The sequence below is a fragment of the Lissotriton vulgaris genome, chromosome 2_1, assembly GCF_964263255.1.
Source record: "Lissotriton vulgaris chromosome 2_1, aLisVul1.2, whole genome shotgun sequence".
Taxonomy (NCBI): Eukaryota; Metazoa; Chordata; class Amphibia; order Caudata; family Salamandridae; genus Lissotriton; species Lissotriton vulgaris.
Genome location: NC_141687.1, coordinates 318,458,145 through 318,476,723, shown reverse-complemented (window position 1 = coordinate 318,476,723; position 18,579 = coordinate 318,458,145). Strand labels below are relative to the sequence as shown.

The 18,579-nt window shown below is 43.5% G+C and overlaps 1 protein-coding gene across 2 annotated transcripts in view; it reads left to right on the top strand.

Annotated features, from left to right (window-relative positions):
* The window catches only part of SHPK (sedoheptulokinase), a 205,029-nt gene that overhangs the window by 146,172 nt on the left and 40,278 nt on the right, over positions 1–18,579 (top strand). For both annotated transcript variants that reach the window (XM_086955021.1, XM_086955020.1), the window contains exons 4-5: positions 3,221–3,404; positions 6,237–6,389. In XM_086955021.1, the coding sequence (XP_086811147.1) occupies positions 3,221–3,404; positions 6,237–6,389 (337 nt within the window). The remainder of the gene's footprint in view (positions 1–3,220; positions 3,405–6,236; positions 6,390–18,579) is intronic.

The window sequence follows — 18,579 nt, the reverse complement described above, 5'->3', positions numbered from 1 at the left end:
AAACAAGCATTGGCATAGTCAATAGGTCTCGCCTTTGGGAGCTTATAAGTGTTAAACCATGCAACAGTTGATGTTGATGTTGTAACACCTGGGATATTGTGCTGCATAACTAAATAGTTATACGGTTACAAAGGCGAGACCTATTGGCTATACCAATGCTTGTTTTACATAGGGGTCAAATGCTGAACTGTGGCTGTCAAAGTGTTGACGTTTTAAGTAGTGCAATAGATGACAAAATGTTTCCTTTTATGGTTCGCATACATTGCTGTGAAAGTTTCTAATAAACAATGTATGTGAGCTCATTTGTCACACTGCTCAGACCGAGGGCTTTCAGACTGAGATGGAGCAGGAGCCCATGATGCTGATTGAGTAATTCTGGATTTCAGGGAAGTCTTTGGAGCGGATGTATGGCCATCTCCAAGAGAAAGGTATACAATGGTTGATGTGCCTGTGCGGCAAAGGTGAGTCTCATTGGTGCTGGTCCCATTTTTCACCCCACATGAGGGATCATTGGAAACTGGGAAAAAGCGCAGGCAGATGCCCAGAACCAGTCTATGGATGGCACACAATGCAAACCATAACTCACGGGCACAACACACAAAGTTACTCACCACCTGCCATGTTTTGCTCTTTGCTCTTGGAAGTAATTTTTTTCCAGTGTTATTCTGAGTTTTGTATTTTGTTTTGTGTTTTCTTCCTGGCAAGTGACGTTAGTTATGGCAGGTGCTGCAAACTATAACAAGCAACGTTTAATCCTTTCACGTGTTTGAGCCAGAACCAATACTCAGTTTTTAACTTTTTTTTTCACTGATTTCATGATTTCTCATTAACTACGCACTGATTTGCAATTCAACTCCCTAACCCTCTAACCCCAGCAACCAACAGGGTGCGGGCTGCCATTCCTGCTCTGAATAGCCTTTGGCTGTGCACAGAAAGGGTTGGCCGCAGGACCTGGTCTTCGGGTCCCTAGTCCCCAAACCGCTGTGAGTGCTCAGCCTCCACAGGCCCAGCGACTAACCTTGTGTGGGCTAATTTTTGGCCTCAGGTGTAGGCCGCAGTGGGTGCTCAACCTCCGCAGTGAATGCCTTAAGCTCTGCACGGTTGGGATTGCCCTAAACCAGAGGGAATGAATGGCTTGTAGCCAGGCCCTGTGACTAACCCGACCCACCGCAAGGTGCCAATCTGCTGTTGATTGCCAGTGCCGCCAGCCAACCCCTGCTACTCATACCCTGTAGATGTGCACAGCGGTTTCCCCCCCTATTTATTAATTAGTTTTTTTCTGATGTGTACCTATTTTTTTGTTAAAAGTCGTGGCTTTAATGAAAAATGGAAATTTGAGCTTGTTACAGATTTGTAGTTTGCATTAAAATCGCAATTTTATTGCAACCAACCCTTTTTTGTCTTGTTCACCTATTTGTCCACGCTTTCAGGTACCCCCATGGATTTGGGCACCTCTCATGTTGCCCTACCCATGATTGTGGATTTTTTTTCCATAATGTGAAAATTGTTATTTTTTTGATGTTCTAAATTGTGAATTTTAAGATGGGAGGAAAAATCCCCTTCATAAGCCCTTCACATCCGAGAAAACATTAGAATGTGATTGACTGGGTTGTGATTTTCTGTATTACGTCCTTAAAACCTGCTCGTCAACTTTTAGAAATGCCGATATCTCAAAACGTACTGAACAGGTTCACACCAAATTGATTAAAGCAGTCTGTCTCAGTGATATTCTACATTCCTGCCAAGTTTGCTACAAATTTGTCCAGCGGTTTTGGGTGTAGGCATGAGCGAAAATTTCGAAAATTCCTGTAGGAGCTGAGGAGCAGATGTATCAAATACTGTATTTGCGATTCTCAAATAGCGATTTTTTGAGAATCGCTATTTGAGAATCGCAAAACAAGATGTAATAAAAAGATTTGCAACTATTTTGCGATTCCTTGGTATTCTTTAATTGTGACTCGCAATTAAGGAATGGCTTCCCATTAATTCCTATGGACTTAAGGGCCCATGGGAATGAATGGGAAGACATTCGCAATTTGCGAGTACCCATTAGGTACTCACAAATTGCGAATGTAATTTCATGGGTGCAAGGGTGTCATAAGGACACCCTGATGCACCCTGAAATGAGCATGTGTGCACATGTGGCGCACATACATGCCCTTATACATGCCCAAAGGGCATGTATGAGTGCCACATGGCACTTTGAAAAATGCCAAAAAGTGCATTTTTCAAAGATATCGCAAATTACCACCTACTTGGAGTTGGTGGTAATTCGCAATTTCTTAAGAAGAAATCGCACAACTTGGGTGTTTTTTACATCGCATTTAAGGCTTAACTGCTTTTGCAAAATAGGGAATCGCAAATTTTGCGATTCCCTATTTTGCGGGGGCCTTTTGGGATGATACGTCCCAAAAGGCTTTTTCCCATTCGCAAACGGGCCGATTCAGAGAATTGGCCCGTCTTCGAACGGGAAATATGCTTCATACATAGGCCCCTAAAACACATTGTTTTTCACAGCTCTTCCCCTTAAATTTTGCACGAATATTTGTATTTTCTATTTATGACTTCGTTTTATTACATGACGCTCCGAAATAGGTTACGCTGTTTCACGACCAGGCCTACAAAGCATCCCTCTCTTTTTTCGGTTTTCACGTACATTTATTTTCAAAGAGGACTGTAATAAACCTCATCAATCAGGTATTTTAGTATCGGATGTATGAATGGCAAATTGTAGAAGAAATTACACTTTTTATCTAGATTTCTTATTGGTTTAAGTCCGTTATTTATGTAAAACTACAATAACTACGAAATGTTGACAATAATTCACTGATATGGCATCCTACCAAATACATTTTAAATCCTCTATTCTTAAAAAATCACTTACAACCAATCAGCAATTTCCGTTTTTATTAGACTTAGCACAGCATATTTTTTTCACGGGGGTCTTACTGTATTGTGTTAACACTTTGTAATATTAAATGTTTGTACAGATTGACATTTAAACCGTTTTGTCGTTTCCATTCAGTGCATCAATACCCCATTCCTTTTTCTTTTCAAACAATGGTGTGATGTGATGTAATAAACTAAAAGCAATTTGACTTTCATTTGTATTAGACTTAGACTATGAATCCTCACTTAGTTTTGCATTCAGTTTGTTAGCTTCTTGAGTCAATCGTTGTTCAGCTCCAGAGTTTTGATAGGTTTCTTTCTTTTGTTCTAGGTTGCAAGTGGACTCAGACGGGAGCAGGAGGTGTGTTTCAGCCAGATGTTGTCAGCCATTTGGTGACCTGGCAGGACGGGCGCTGCAGCAAAGAGTTCCTTAATTCTCTTCCACAACCCCAATCACATCTGAGCACAGCAACAGGATTTGGGTGTGCTACAATCTACTGGTACCTCAAGAACAGGTAACAAAAACTGGGCATTAACTGCTCATTCAGCCATTCATTCACAGTCGCATTCCCGTCCCATGTATCTTTGTTACCTGTGGGCATAGCTTTCTACAGAGTCTAATTTGTTTTTCTAGACACATTTATAATCCATGTTGTTACTCCTGTACATTATTTTTTTTAGTGAGTAATGGATGAAAACCCGAAACATTCAATTTGACATATTGCTAACAATAAAATTGAGGAGTGTAGTTGGCCTAACGGCTAGGGCGGTCGACCTCGAATCTGGGGAACTGGGTTTGAGTCTCGGCAATGATGCTGAACATCCTGTTATTCTGGGAAAATCTGGGCAAATCACTTAATCTCCCTGTGCCTAACAAAAAATGAATGTGTCCTAACAAAAAATTAATGTGTCCTCTTCTAACGCAACTGGTGCTATGTAAAGTGCTCAGATACCCGATACCTTTGATCAGGAGCGCGCTATATAAAACTGTAAAAAAAAAACTTAGGCTGGGCTTTGTATCTGCACCGTTCAACCATTGACTTTCATCACATCAATCATCCTCTTTCAGCTATCGACTTGAGACATTGTCAAGCATGTCTTGGCTTAGCCCACTAGTGTATTGATTTCTCATCTAATGCTGTTGGCTGTTTTAGTCTGTACTTGCACCTTCTCCAGATTGATTGCATTGAACTGCAAGGGGACCAACTTTACAACTACCACCTTCTCTATCTAATTTTCACTATCATGTTTATGTTTTTGTCTTTGCATGCAGTGTTCTCATTGGTTACCATGACAATACTATAAAATGGGCTAGTAGATGTTGGATACCTCCTGGTACTCCTGGCAACAGGAGATATGAGGCCAGCATGCTATGAACAAGTAACACAAAGGGCATATGGATGGAGGTGTGCATCTGAAGTCTCCCTGGGACAAAATGTTCTGAAGGATGAGTGAATGTCAAGTCTGGAGTGCATGCTTTTAGAATACTTACAAGGTGCATCTCTTGGGAGGGTCTAGTCTGGGAGGGACCCTAGAGGGTAGAAGCAGGACCTGAGGTGGAGTCCAAGATTAGGGCTTGGAAACTCTGGGCAATATTGAAATATTGAAATGTTGTTAGATGATTCCTTATTAGGCCACATGCAGCAAACACAAGATATAATAAATGAATGCCTGATGTCATCTAGCTCTATTTCTTGTCTAGCACTTTTATGTCTGAGAGGTGACAAGATCTAACTTGATAGGGAATGAGAGTGACTATTGCATGAATATTCTTTCTGGCCAGTGCCGCTCTGGATGGTGTGACTGGGTACATTCATTAACTGTGAGCCAGTGATGAACATAATGCATTGATAAAAATAAATGAACAACATTGCTTGGTTAATAGAATGGAGCTGCTACAAATGAGAACTAGGTTCCAATCTTCAGCCAAGCAAGGCACATTGGTGTGGCTTGCTTAAGTCTTACTGGGTACATGAATGACTGCAGAAAGTTTAAAGAGACACTTTCAGATAGGGACAGGATCACAAAAGATTCAGCAAGAACATTTAGGAGGATCAGGCTCAAAGAGGATCAGAGGCTTGAGGGTACTTCTAAGTTTGAGGTCCTTGTGAAAATGGATACTTTCTTAAGCAGAGGACTAGACACACCAAAAACCAAAGCAGTACAGTGTGCATTAATGGATCTAGAGAAGTATCTGAGAGTCCGTACTGGTGGGACCTAAAGCAGAATGCTCTACGTTTTTTAATACATTTGCATGTGGTACAGGACGATGCACCTCACACAAAAGAGCCAGAGGTGTGAATTCTGGATAGGACAATGTAAATAATTTGTGTATTATACGCAATAAACAAAATCTAACTCAAGCTACAGAATATCCAGAATGCTGCCACAAGACTGGTCCTCGACCTGCCAAGACCCTGCCACATCTCCGAGCACCTGCGCACACTCCATTGGCACCCCATCGAAGCTAGAATCACCTTCAAGATGCTCATCCATGCCCACAAGGCCCTTCACGACACCGGACCAGCATACCTGAATAGCCGACTCAAATTCCACATACCCCAGAGGAGCCTACGATCAGCCCAGCTCTCCTACGCCATGGTTCCCCGCACCAGAAAGACCAGATCGGGAGGCCGCTCCTTCTCCTTCCTCGTGGCCCGAACCTGGAACGCCCTTTCGCGCCACCTCAGACAGACAACATCGTTCCCCATCTTCGCAAGAAACCTCAAAACCTGGCTCTTTGACAGATACTCCCCCCCCCCTGATGGACCGGAGCCTGCTAACGCCACCCCCCAGCACCCTTATGCGTGAGTAGGCGCTCTTAACAAATGCCTGCTTGATTGATTGTCAATACCGATGCAACTGATGTAGGCAAAAGCTATGTTTCACTCTCAGACGAGACAACTTTGCCCTTAACCATAGCAAGAAACAGAATCATTCAGTAATATTTGTAAAGAAAAGAGTGTTAGGTTGGCATGTCTCCTATTGCTCGTAAGGTATATATTTGAGCAACAGACATTAAGGAAAAATACCTACAGGAAGATTAAATAGTGGATGAACATAATCAATAGCTTTTCTTTCCAGGAATGACTGCTACTCCTGGTCGTTCCTTACACACTTGCTTGGTTATCATGCTTTTTGGAATTCCTGAATGCCACATTTCCAAGTGGATATTACAGTGTTGAACCCAGTTATCGAGAATGACTATAATTAAATGAAAAGCAGGCTTCTACCTCAACTATTGATGCATTTCCCTGCAGGTTTGAAAGGCCTGCTTTTGCCAGTAAAAATTCCATACATGTAGTCCGATGGTATTCTCCAAGCATGTGTTCTTTTTATCTGTGCAGGCCCGATTTCCTGAAGCAGTATGATGCAGCTGGTACCATCCATGACTATGTGGTTGCCATGCTTTGTGGCCTACAAACTCCCCTGATGTCTGCCCAGAATGCTGCCAGTTGGGGCTATTTTAACACAGTGACAAAAAGCTGGAATCACGATATGTAAGTTAAAATGCTTGTGCCAATATTTTTCAAGGTGGGCACAAGCTCTTCCTAAATGTAAACATCCATCAAAATCCATTGTTTTTAACTTATGTTTATTGCTTTTGAAACTCCTTATTGGGCAAGATATGTTCTCGAATAAGAGCGTTTACTGTGTTAATCTTTTGTTTGGTTTACACATTTGATGGCTCATCGTGAAGCTTAATGTCAACATTACCTTTTCACTTAGTTGTTATAGCTGTAGCTGTTGGATAGATCAGACTAAAAGTACCAAGAGTGACAATAACATACTAGTTTGAACACTGTACATACTGCATATGGATGGTGTTATTATACACCAAGAGTTTGTTGATGGGGCTGTACAGGATTATAGCACCTTACTTCCTCGGGTCTATATAGTAGCACGTGAGTTGTGTGTGGTGAAAAGTGCAAGTTCCCTCAAAAAGAATTGTGAAGGAGATATAACCAATAAGGGGTGGAGTTATCCCTTAAGGACTAGAACCTTCACTCACCCGCAGGTGACATGCTTAATCATATGGGTTACTCCTCCTAGCAGGAAATCCTAGTCCTGTTGAGGGCCACAGCTCCCTCACCGTGAGGGAGGAGCTCAGGGATGTTTCTCAAATGATGTTCCCTAGTGTGTCTAGGATGCTAAAATCCCATATGTGAAGGTATGGTGTAATGTGGGCGCAGCGCAAACAAAGGGGAGCTAATAGTGATCTAAAACTGCCTAGGAAGATGCAAAAATTTGTTCTTTTATTGGGTTGCTTTCAATGGCAGGGTTAAAAAGCAGTGCGAGGAACAGTATACATTTAAAACTGCTCACTAAATAAGTTCGACATGTTTCAGCCGAGTGATCAAAGAATTGTATCAACAGCTTTCTTCAGGACCAAAATGATAATAATGTACGCTGCTGCTAACGATAATATTGGTGATAAAAAGTAAGAAAAAGATACAACACCAGTAATCCTGCAAGGCTGTATCAGGATTTACTGGGAATATCTGTGAAGAAAGAGAAAACAAATCCCAACATCACACACAGTACGTTTATCGTGCTTCCCTAGTGACATACTGTAGTTAGTTCTATTGTCAATAGCCATCCAATGGATATTAATTGAAGATGAACTTACCCTCAAATGTAAGATAAAACACCTCATCTCTACCCGGCTACAGCTCAGGGGAGGAGGCCCGCTCTGTGGGAAAATAAAGTACTTAATCAAACCTATTCAACTTTCTAGGTGGGATTATTTTGAAATGCTCAAATATGTTCCAAAAAGTGGTGGTGTGGCATCCCCCAGAGGCTGGTGATCTCTGTACAGAAGTATAAATATATAAAAAAAATGGGGGTTCTTTAGGATACTATAAGGTACTGTTGTCAATGTGCCCTATAGTACTTCTTAAGTTAGTTGTGCTTATTTGCTAAGCTGACCCCATCTTACTTTAAATCCTGTTTGATGTAGAACAAGTTTTTAAAAACTGTATCAAAGAGGACAAAGACCTGTCCTTGCACTACCTTGCAGTTATTTTTTAATAGTAAGGCAAGGGGAAAATCTGTGCAGATGTAAGCAATAGGAAAACAAGGAAAAAGCCCGTGGTCTTGAGGCTGTATCAAGAGGACAAAACCCTGTCCTTGTAATACCAAGTAAATGTGCCTTGATCACCTTTCCTGTCCGTCGGTACCCCGTCACGGTACCCCGTCACGGTACTGAGCTGCCCCGGAGGTACCGGACGGGCAGGTGGGCTCGTATTTTATAGGGTTAATAATTGCAAGTAGCATCAGGTGTAGACATAGGTGCCCCTAACGCTGCCTGAAATGACCCACAGCGAATGTGCATCGCGCATGTTCAGGAGCGAGACGGTAGTCTCTAATTATTAGCTCAGCTCTACAGCACATGTGCAGTGTTGAGCCGCTCTACCCGATATGCTTCACATACGAGTCCCCCTCGTAAACTCGTTTTTATTAGTACTCACGTTGCTTCGCCTATGCTCACTTTAAAATGAAACATAAACACATAGCTATCAGCGTTTGCTAGCGATACGTTTTAAAAAGTGAAATTTGACCGCATTACTTATTTTGCGCCGGTGTCAGACTGAAGCCACTAGTCTTCAGAGCGTGAAGTACATGTGTATGTGTCTACTGTATTACGTTTAGGGAAAGTTGCGGCATATCTACTGCAGCACAGCTACATCGAACTCTCTTCCTGCTACTTTTTTAAAAACAGGGAAAGAGGAAACCCGCATTTCTATTATAGTTTGAGCAATATGGTAACCCAATTATTGCAAGGTATATTGATGATTAATGCTAACTGTAAACAATTGGTTTTTTAGGTGGATTATTTTTTTTTGGGTCAATGGATATTCAAGGGTCATGTCTCAGACAAATCCCCATCTTAATGCTTATAGAGGGGAAAGTCCATTAATATGTTCAGTATGGCAACTACCAGGTTATAGTGTAGGTGTTTATAGGGTATAAACCAAGGTATATATCCTTTCAAAGTAACACGTCCGCATCTGTAACAGTATGCCTCCGCCACAACATGATTACAACAGTAAGGTTGAGACGAAATAGATATATCCATATAGGAATCATAATTTAAGTCCAGCTCATCACTTAAAATGTAATTATATAGACACACGTGATGTTATCTTCCTGTTAGTGTCCTAACTTGCAGGCGATCTCTTGTACTCACATTACTAATCTCCCACTAGAAAATATATACAGATAGCCAAAGTATTACTACATTTAACCTAAGTGCTAATGATGTACAGATAGCCAAGGTATCATCATTTAACCCAATTATGTCGATTTTGAGTTTAAACACCCAGCGCTGCTCGCGATTGAATAGGAATTTAGAAATGTCTGTGATATGCGATGGTATCCATGGTTGTTCTGACACCACCCATCTTAAATCTGTTTCTGAGTGGTGTTTATCAAGAAAATGGTTTGTCTCCTTTGCTGCTCTCTTTTTGCACCTAATGGTGCTCTTGTGTTCTGAAATTCTTGTTTGGATTTTGCGCGAGGTCATCCCGACATAGCGAAGCTTGCGTGGGCACCAAATCAAATAAATGAGTTTCTCGCTATTACAATTTGTGTGTTTTTGGAGTGTCCAAGGTCTGCCTGTACCTATATCTATTTCAGTTGTTTTTTCAGTTTGCGGACACACCGCGCACATGCCACATGGAAAATGACCCTTCACTGGGGGTATATTCCTCAAAGATTGGGGCAGGTCATTCTTCTTTTTCTCTTTAGGTCAAGTGTGGACCAATCTATGTCTAATGTTAGCACTTCTTTTGCAAGCAACCATAGGCAATGGGAGCTTCTCATTCCCTGAATTCAGTATGTTCCAGTGACGATTGATACTTTTCTTGATGAGATTAGAATAGCTAGAGAATGTATTGACAAAGCTCAATCTAGAATTCTTCTCTTTCGGCGTCTGAATTTCTATCAGAGCTTCTCGGTTGTTGTTGGCTGCTCTCTTGCGTGAGCGGGTATTGTGGATAGGGGGTAATTTTTAACCTTCAAATCCATTGTCAGAGTTTTTGCGTGTTCATTGTATTTTTCCATTGTTGTTACACCTCATTCTGAGAAATTGCCCGAAGGGCAAGTTTTCCCGGAAAGAATTAGGGTGGTGACTCTGATAAGCTGGTAGAGAGTTACAAGCCATGGTCTTCTTGTACAACTCTGTGGCAAGGCCATCATTCTCTGGAAAGATCCGGACATCAAGGAAGGCAAGACTTTCTTGAGAATATTCCAAGGTGAAGCGTAAGTATTAATTTCTCTCTTTTATCCATGAGTGGAAAGCCTTAATTGTCGTAATGTCACCTCTCCATATACAAAGATGTCATCTATATAGCGTTTCCAGACACAAATGTGTCTGTAGAAGGGATTGCTTGCTAGGAGTATAGTTGTTTGTTCAAAATGAGGGACATACAGGTTGGCCAGACTCGGCGCACAAACACTGCCCATTGATGTGCCCGAATTGCAGATACAATGTATCCTCAAACTTGAAAAAGTTTTCTGTCATGACTTTCTTGGCGCAGGACATAATGAATTGCACAGGTGTTATGCTTTCCATGGGATGTTCTTCCAGTAGGGGACACCTACTTACTTACTTTTGAAGCGGAAGGCATCACTCACGCTGTAGCCTATCAGCCCAGCAGCGCACCGGCCTCCCAGCCCACCTCTCGCCGCACCCGCTTCGCGGGTGCCGCTTCGCTGGTGGGCACTGGTAGAGGCAACATCTTCAAGGACCAACGCAGGACGCCGGCGGCAAGGCGGTAAGGGGCGCGAGGAACCAGCGGGGCTGCGAGTGTGCGGGGACTTCATTTCCCAGAAGTCCCTGCAAGACCAAGGAAGAGCTTCCGGTCCGCTCTCCCTGCTGGCCCGCCCCCCGCCCATCAAAGCCAGTTAAAAGCCCTCCTCTTCCTCTACCCTGTGGGACACCTACTTACTTACTTTTGAAGCGGAAGGCATCACTCACGCTGTAGCCTATCAGCCCAGCAGCGCACCGGCCTCCCAGCCCACCTCTCGCCGCACCCGCTTCGCGGGTGCCGCTTCGCTGGTGGGCACTGGTAGAGGCAACATCTTCAAGGACCAACGCAGGACGCCGGCGGCAAGGCGGTAAGGGGCGCGAGGAACCAGCGGGGCTGCGAGTGTGCGGGGACTTCATTTCCCAGAAGTCCCTGCAAGACCAAGGAAGAGCTTCCGGTCCGCTCTCCCTGCTGGCCCGCCCCCTGCCCTTTACGCCCCCTACTTAATAACATCTTACTCCCGCAGCGCGGGACGCAGCACGGGCGAAGACTGGGCAAAGACAGGGCCGTTTGAGGCCGTTCGAGGACGGCAGAGGACGGCCCCGGCCCTGTCACCCTGTACTTTACTTTGTTCCCGCAGGCCCCCACGACTTCTGACGTACATCACTGAGAACCACGATGCGTCCCAAAACTAGAAGCACGTCTAAGAAAGCTACACTGGTGACACAAGTGACCGGTCCTATAGACCTTTTCATATCCAGGGTAAACGACACCATTGATAAGAGTATTATCCTACTGGAGAAAAGAGTCTCCTTGGACCTCATGCAGGCCAAACGATCCTCGCTCGGCTCACTTGCCACCGCAAATTCCCCTGCTCACCAGGTTGCTAATAATTGCTCTTTACCACTGCCACTAACTATCGTTCCTATGATGACTGTACCAAATTCTGTAGATTTATCCGTAACCCAAACAGACTCTGATCAATCATATGTCGACCTTGAAGCAACCCCAGACTTAGAAGCCTGCCAATCACCGACTGAAAAATTAGACCAGAGTGCCATTAGTAATCCCTTACTACCTGATCCAGTAACGACCTTAGAACCAACAAAAACAAGGAAAAACACCTCCACCCTCCCTAAGGCTATGCCAATTATCAAGGAAAAACCTAAAACAAAAACAAAGAATCATAATCTGATCACGCCCACCCCAAACTCCTCGGCAGGTATCCCCTGTTGGGTGGAAAACATGGTCATGGACCTAAAATCAGACCTCGAAGCTAATATTACAGCACAGATCAAACCCCTAATATCAAAGTTGGACAGACTTACGTCACTAATCAATACGAAATGCAGTTGTAAGGCAAGCGGGAACGGTCCCGCTCCAACGCACGGGGCAAAGGAAATACTCCCAAAAAAACCATCTAGTCTCAAACAAATAACAGGTATAACAAACAAGCCTCACACTTCACCAACCAGAAAAGCGGCAGTAACACAACCCCTAGCTAAAAAAGGGAGTAATCTAGATGCCCCCCAAGACATTCCGGTCGCGGTAGATCTCCCCCCTGCTACACAAATAGGTCCAGCAGGTCAAACTAAAACAAACAACCGACAAACAAAAGGAAATACCACCATTCCAGCAGAGACCCCCTCCCTAGAAAAACCACCAGAACTGAAGACCAAGCAGTCTCGGCCCAAAATAATCAATTTACCCCCGGAAGCTTCTCCCTTCGTGGTGGTGTTAACAGCTGTTCCCCCACTGAAGGAGGGTGTAAGAGAAACTTTCGCGGAGCTGAGGAACAAATGCGCCCAGTGGCTCCAACTCCACAAACCCTTACCCGCTCACATCAGGGGTGATATCTTCTCCGCACGCAGAGGAGATTGGGTTGGCAGAAGCACGAAGGCAATAGCGGGAGATGTCATCAGCATCAAATTTAGGGAGATAGGGGCATCAAATTATATCTGCAATTCACCCAACAGAGGACCAGCCACCCAAATAAATCCCCTTCCCTTGTCCTATTTCCTACCCCCATCTTCAAGGCAAAATTTTCCCTCTCCCGTACTCCCATTAAACACTGGGCCTATAAATTCCTCTGAATACAATACGTATCAATACCAGCAGCACCCACACTTGCCACGATTCCCACAAATTCCACAACAATCAGTTTTCCAGTGGCAACCACCCGCCCAACTTCCTCAACCTATACACCTTGCTACCCAACCACCTGCTCATCCTCCTCAATACCCATATCATACCACCCAACAGTGGTGGCAACCCCAGCAATCCACGCAACACAACACTCACCTATGGCAGCAGCCGCGGCAAGGACGGTTTCCCCCATTCAACCCACTAGGCCTTAATCACCAAGGCAGAGATAGGGACGAATGGAGTGGACAGGAACACTGGAGAAAGTACAGTGACCCCACACGTTGGGATAGCTGGAATGGCATACAATTAGCAAACAGGTATAGCGCCTTGGAGTGCGTCGATTGACTACCACAACCACAAGAACACTCCCAAATCCACACAGACCTATCGGAACCCACGGTCTCCCCATTAGTCCCTCCAGACCCAGAGATTCCTCCAGCCCCAGAGATCTTTAACGAATCAAAAAGAGTAAAAAGCTCAAGGGACAGTCTAACAATCCTGAGCCTGATCTCGTGGAACATCGCTGGACTAAGGACAAAAATAGAGGATGGGACAATCATGCACCACATGCATAATCACCAAATAATATGCATACAGGAGACATGGTCATTACAAGAACATCACCTGCAGGGGTACAAAACGTACTCCTCTCTCGCGCAGTCGGGACACACAGGTAGACCAAAGGGAGGTCTGTGCATCTATGTAGCCAACACTATCCAAAACGCTAAAATAAAGGTTATAGAACTGGCATCTAATTTGCAGATCCTTGGTCTTTTCCTCCAGAAAAAAGAGTCAATGGTTATCATCAATTTTTATAACAACCTGGATGAACTGGACTTTGAGGGAGTCCTGGCCCACCTCCACGAAAAATTAACTACTCTCAGAATGAAACAAGGAGAAAGAGGCCCGGCCGCAATAATATGGGCAGGCGACTTCAATCTTCACGCCTGTACCCAACCAAAAAGAAAATGTCCTGGCATGGTGACAGAAGATGGCCTCTCACTCACCCATTTCTTGCATAACAAAATGGGTAGACAAATGAATGATCTCCTATCCGACCTGGATCTCCAGATAGTAAACACTCTGGACTATGGGGATAACTCACTTGCACCTACTTATATAGGAAGAGGCTACAAAACCACGGTAGACTTCATAATTATATCAACATCCTTACAACTAAGAATAAAAAACTTTGAAGTCAAACCGAATCTTCAAAGTGACCATGCAATATTAACCTTGGAAGTCTCACTAAACTATCAACAATGTTCTCCAGCAATAATAGCCAACGCATTGACCCAGGAAAATATCAATATGGATAAAGTAAACGGGTACTCAATAAAATGGGGAAGGATAAACCCAGAGGAACTCACCAAAGAGTTAATAAGATCAGTCTATCCCCAAATCAAAATTTGTTTGGACATAGCAACTAAGGACGTGGAGCTTCTAAATAACTTTGCCCAAATTATGGACAAACTAAAGGTTTTACTCACAAAAACACAAAAATCCGGTCCATCCCGGCCCAAAGGCTGGTTCAACCAAGAGTGCACTAAGGCTCATACAAAATTGAAGCTAGCCTTAAACAAAAACGAAAGGGATCCCCGCACAATAGCCACCCTCAGAAGCGAATATCACAAAATTAGGAAAAAGAGGAAAGAGGAACTGAAGCAAGCGCTGTGGCATGAACTCCACACCAGTGCCCAAGAAAAAAACTCTCAAGCCTTCTGGAGAATTATAAGAACTCCTTTCTTGGCAGGCGACACTTGCCCAAAAATCGAAGCTGCTATAGACGCTGCAACTTGGGTATCACACTTTACCAGCATCTTCCAAAAACCAACCTCTGATCAAGAGACGGAAGAGGAGGAAAAAACATTCCTACCATACCCTATAGACATAAATTTTGAAATCTCTGAGATTCTTGTGGCATTGAACTCAACCAAAAAAGGAAAAGCTCCAGGGCCGGACGGAGTCCCGGCAGACTTTTTTAAACACCAAACAGAACTTTGGGCACCGATTTTAACAAGGGTCTGCACCGCTACGGCAAAATTAGGAATTCTGGAGTCATGGACAAGGTCCATCATGGTGCCGATATTTAAAAAAGGTAACCGTATGGACCCTGCCTGCTATCGCCCAATTTCTTTGCTGGACTCACTGGGAAAAATAGCAGGAAGAGTGATTTTAGAAAGACTTCAGGACTGGGCGGAAGAGAGAGGCATCCTATCCGACCTTCAATTTGGATTTAGAAAAGGACTAGGTACTGTGGAACAAGCCCTAAATTTATCGATAATCTTTGGAAAATATGTGCATGCAAAGAAAGCAAAACTTTACATGACCTACGTAGATTTGTCCGCGGCTTTCGACTGTGTCTCCCATACAAAATTGTGGTCCCTTTTAGCACAGATGGGGGTAGATCCATCACTCCTGAACTTTTTAAGGGAACTCTATTCCAATCCATCCGCAAGAGTCCGCTACGGGACAAAGGGGGAACTGACGGCGTCTTTTAGAGTAGAGCGTGGGGTCAGACAAGGATGTGTCCTGGCACCCTTCCTTTTCTCCCTCTATACCAACAACTTGGAGGTCGAGCTCCTGAAGGGTGCCCGTGATCTTCCACTGGCCAAACATCGCCCGATCCCCGCTCTACTCTACGCGGACGACGCCGTCCTCCTTGCACAAACCCCCCGTGAACTCCAAAGGTCCCTTAACAGATATTCGCAGTTCATGAGAACCCTTGACCTTCATATAAACGTAAAAAAGACTTTCGTAATGAAGGCTGGGGTTGGGAGGAAACAGCAAAACTCCATCTACCTTGGCAGCCAAAAAATAGACTCTACAAACGAATACTGCTATCTGGGAGTCATGATAGATAATAAACTCTCCTGGAAACCAGCAGTAGAAGCCAGAAAACATTGTTTTAAAAGAGCATTAGCCGCATTGGTGTCATTTACACAAAAACTAGGAAAACGTCCGCCCAGGGAATTGATAACCATATACAAAGCTAAATGTCAATCCACAGCTTTATACGGAGCAGGACTATGGGGCCATACGGATGTCACCTCTCTGCAAATTGCAGAAAACAAGTTTTTCAGATTCCTCTTATCCGCCCCCAAAAGTTCCTCGACTTACACCTGCCACTTAGAATTGGGGGCACCATATATCGAAGATCTTGCCAAAATTCAACCACTCCTCCTTTGGCGACGTATCTGGGCGTCAGATAAAAACGACATTACAAAAACAATACTGGCGGATGCAATGTCTCTGGACTACGTTTTAAAAATTAAATGGCTGGCCTATATCCGGACCTTTCTCTTTGACCTTGGAATAGAAAAATATTATTCAAACCCCGAAAAAATTGGAGAACTCTCAAAAAATAATTTAAAAAAACGAGCCTTGGACCATCTGGGTAATCTAAGACTACAAATAGAAGCTGGGAAACAGTCGGTGCAGCACGCAATAATGGTTCAATCTACCCTTTCAATGCAGCCCTATTTAAACCTTGACATTGGTACCTTCGAACGATTTCTCCTGATAAGATTCAGACTGAACATATTTCACAAACTGGTAGCTTTCCCAACGCCAAACGTTTGGGACCCAAATCCACTTCCATGTCCATGCGATGGGATATCAGGTCAAACCACCCTTCATACTGTTCTGTTCTGCAAATTTTATCAGGAACACCGCAAACTTTGGTTACTAACTCTTTTAAAATCTTGGGGTCTTAGACAATGCCGAGTAGCCATGTTGAGCTTGCAGCTTTTGGATACCGAAGCCACATGTTACCATGTTCTTAACTTTCTGAAATGTATATATGGACACAGGAAAAACCTTTAATTATAATAGTACTGTATAAATTACCGAAACTCCTTTTTGCTGTTTTTAAGTAATCTGTAATTATATTTCACTGAAGATTTTTTATCTGTACTGCTTTTATGGATCTTTAAAATCCGAATAAAGTTTATTATTATTATGTTCTTCCAGTATCAGTTGTATAGGTGCCAAAGTCTCATCTTGAGGTATACACGTATACAGAGACTCAACATCGAAAGGCACCAAGAAATCCTGGTCTCTATCAAATGGAGTCTCTGTAAGATGACGAAGTAGAATCTTAGTATCTAGCAATAAGGTTGGCATTTTGGATACCATTGGTCTTAAAAAGAAATCCACAAAAGTGGACAATGGTTCTAGTAGTGACCCAATACCTGCAATTATAGGCCTTCCATGCGGAGGACGTTTCCCTTTATGTATTTTAGGTAATACATAAAAGTACGGAATGGTGGGAAATTATGTTGTCAAATAGGATGCTTCATGCTCCTTTATCCAATGATTTTCTTTTCCTGTTTCTACCATCTACTTAATCTCATCTGATAGACGTTTTGTGGGATCCATTCTGAAGATTTTGTATGATCTCATGTCATCTAGTTGTCGTAGGCACTCTGTTCTGTATGCCACCGTATCCATCACAACTATGGCGCCCCCCTTATCGGCAGGTTTAAGTGTGATAGTCTCATCCTGGGACAGGTCTTGTAGTGCCTGTTTCTGCACTTTAGTGAGATTCTGGTATTGTGCAATATCTTGATCTATTATATTGCTTACATCATGCAACACGGCTTCTTCAAACGCAATCACCTGTGCCGAGACAATATGCGCTGGCGGGTTAAACGTAGAGGGTGGTCTTAATCCTGTGTTGTTGGTGTCTTCTCCAATCTTGGTAGTTTCTTTATGCTTAAAGAAGGAATTCAAGCGGATCTTGTGAAAGAAACCTGCCAATTCTTGGCGGATTTGGAAGGCGTCTCCTTTATAGGTAGGTACAAATCCGAGACCTTTCTGTAAGACAAATGTTTCAGTCTTGGTGAGCGTATGTGCACTCAAGTTCACAATCAACTGTGTTCGTGACTGCTCCCCGGTTGTACCGGTGGTTGCACCATGCTGCTTGTTGTTGTTGTCGCTATGGGTGTGCTCCAATTCACCCCTGTGTTTCTTCGTCGCCCTCGTGGACGGCCTGGACCAAACTTTAAAAAAGGCTGGTTCGGCATCATATTGTTAAAAGGTTTAGGAGGGAAAAATTGTTGTTGTAGGTGTGATGGTGGATAACCATAAGGAACGGGTGGCCACCACTGATTATGACCCGGGACAAAGTATACCCCTCTTCTTTGTCCTCTTCCTCTACCTCTTCTGTTGGATTGTCGGCCTCCTCTTCCTCCATAGTTTGAGGAGTCAGTGTCACTTAAACCTTCATCACTGGCTGATGTAGAATAATTTGATCCGTACCTTCCTCCTCTCTGATTGTATTGAGGTGGAACGCACTGATCGTTGGTACAGGGATATACTTTCTCCAGAGAGAATTTCTCCAAATCTTTCCTGAATTTAGCGATTTTAGTAGCAAGGACTGACTCTCTGAACTCTTTGTTGTTTTTGTTGGTTCCATCCGCTTGTTTCTTATAAACTGAAGTAACCAGTACAGCGCCTTGAGACCCTCACGGGTAAATAGCGCGCTCTACAAATAGATTGATTGATTGATTGATTTAATCTGGGCTTCAAGAGTTTGTATTTCAACTAAAATGGTATTAGCAATATGTTTGGCCGTAGTAATAATCAAGATCAGCCAATCCCTAGTACACCTCCATGCAATTAGTGACCAATCTTTTAGAAAGGATTTACCTTCTAGAAACAGTCTAGGCGCATTTGTCACTATCAAACCAGAGGGTGCACAGTTGGCTCTGAAATACTCTGTCATGATGACGGATCAAATTATTCTACATCAGCCAGTCATGATGACAGAGTATTTCAGAGCCAACTGTGC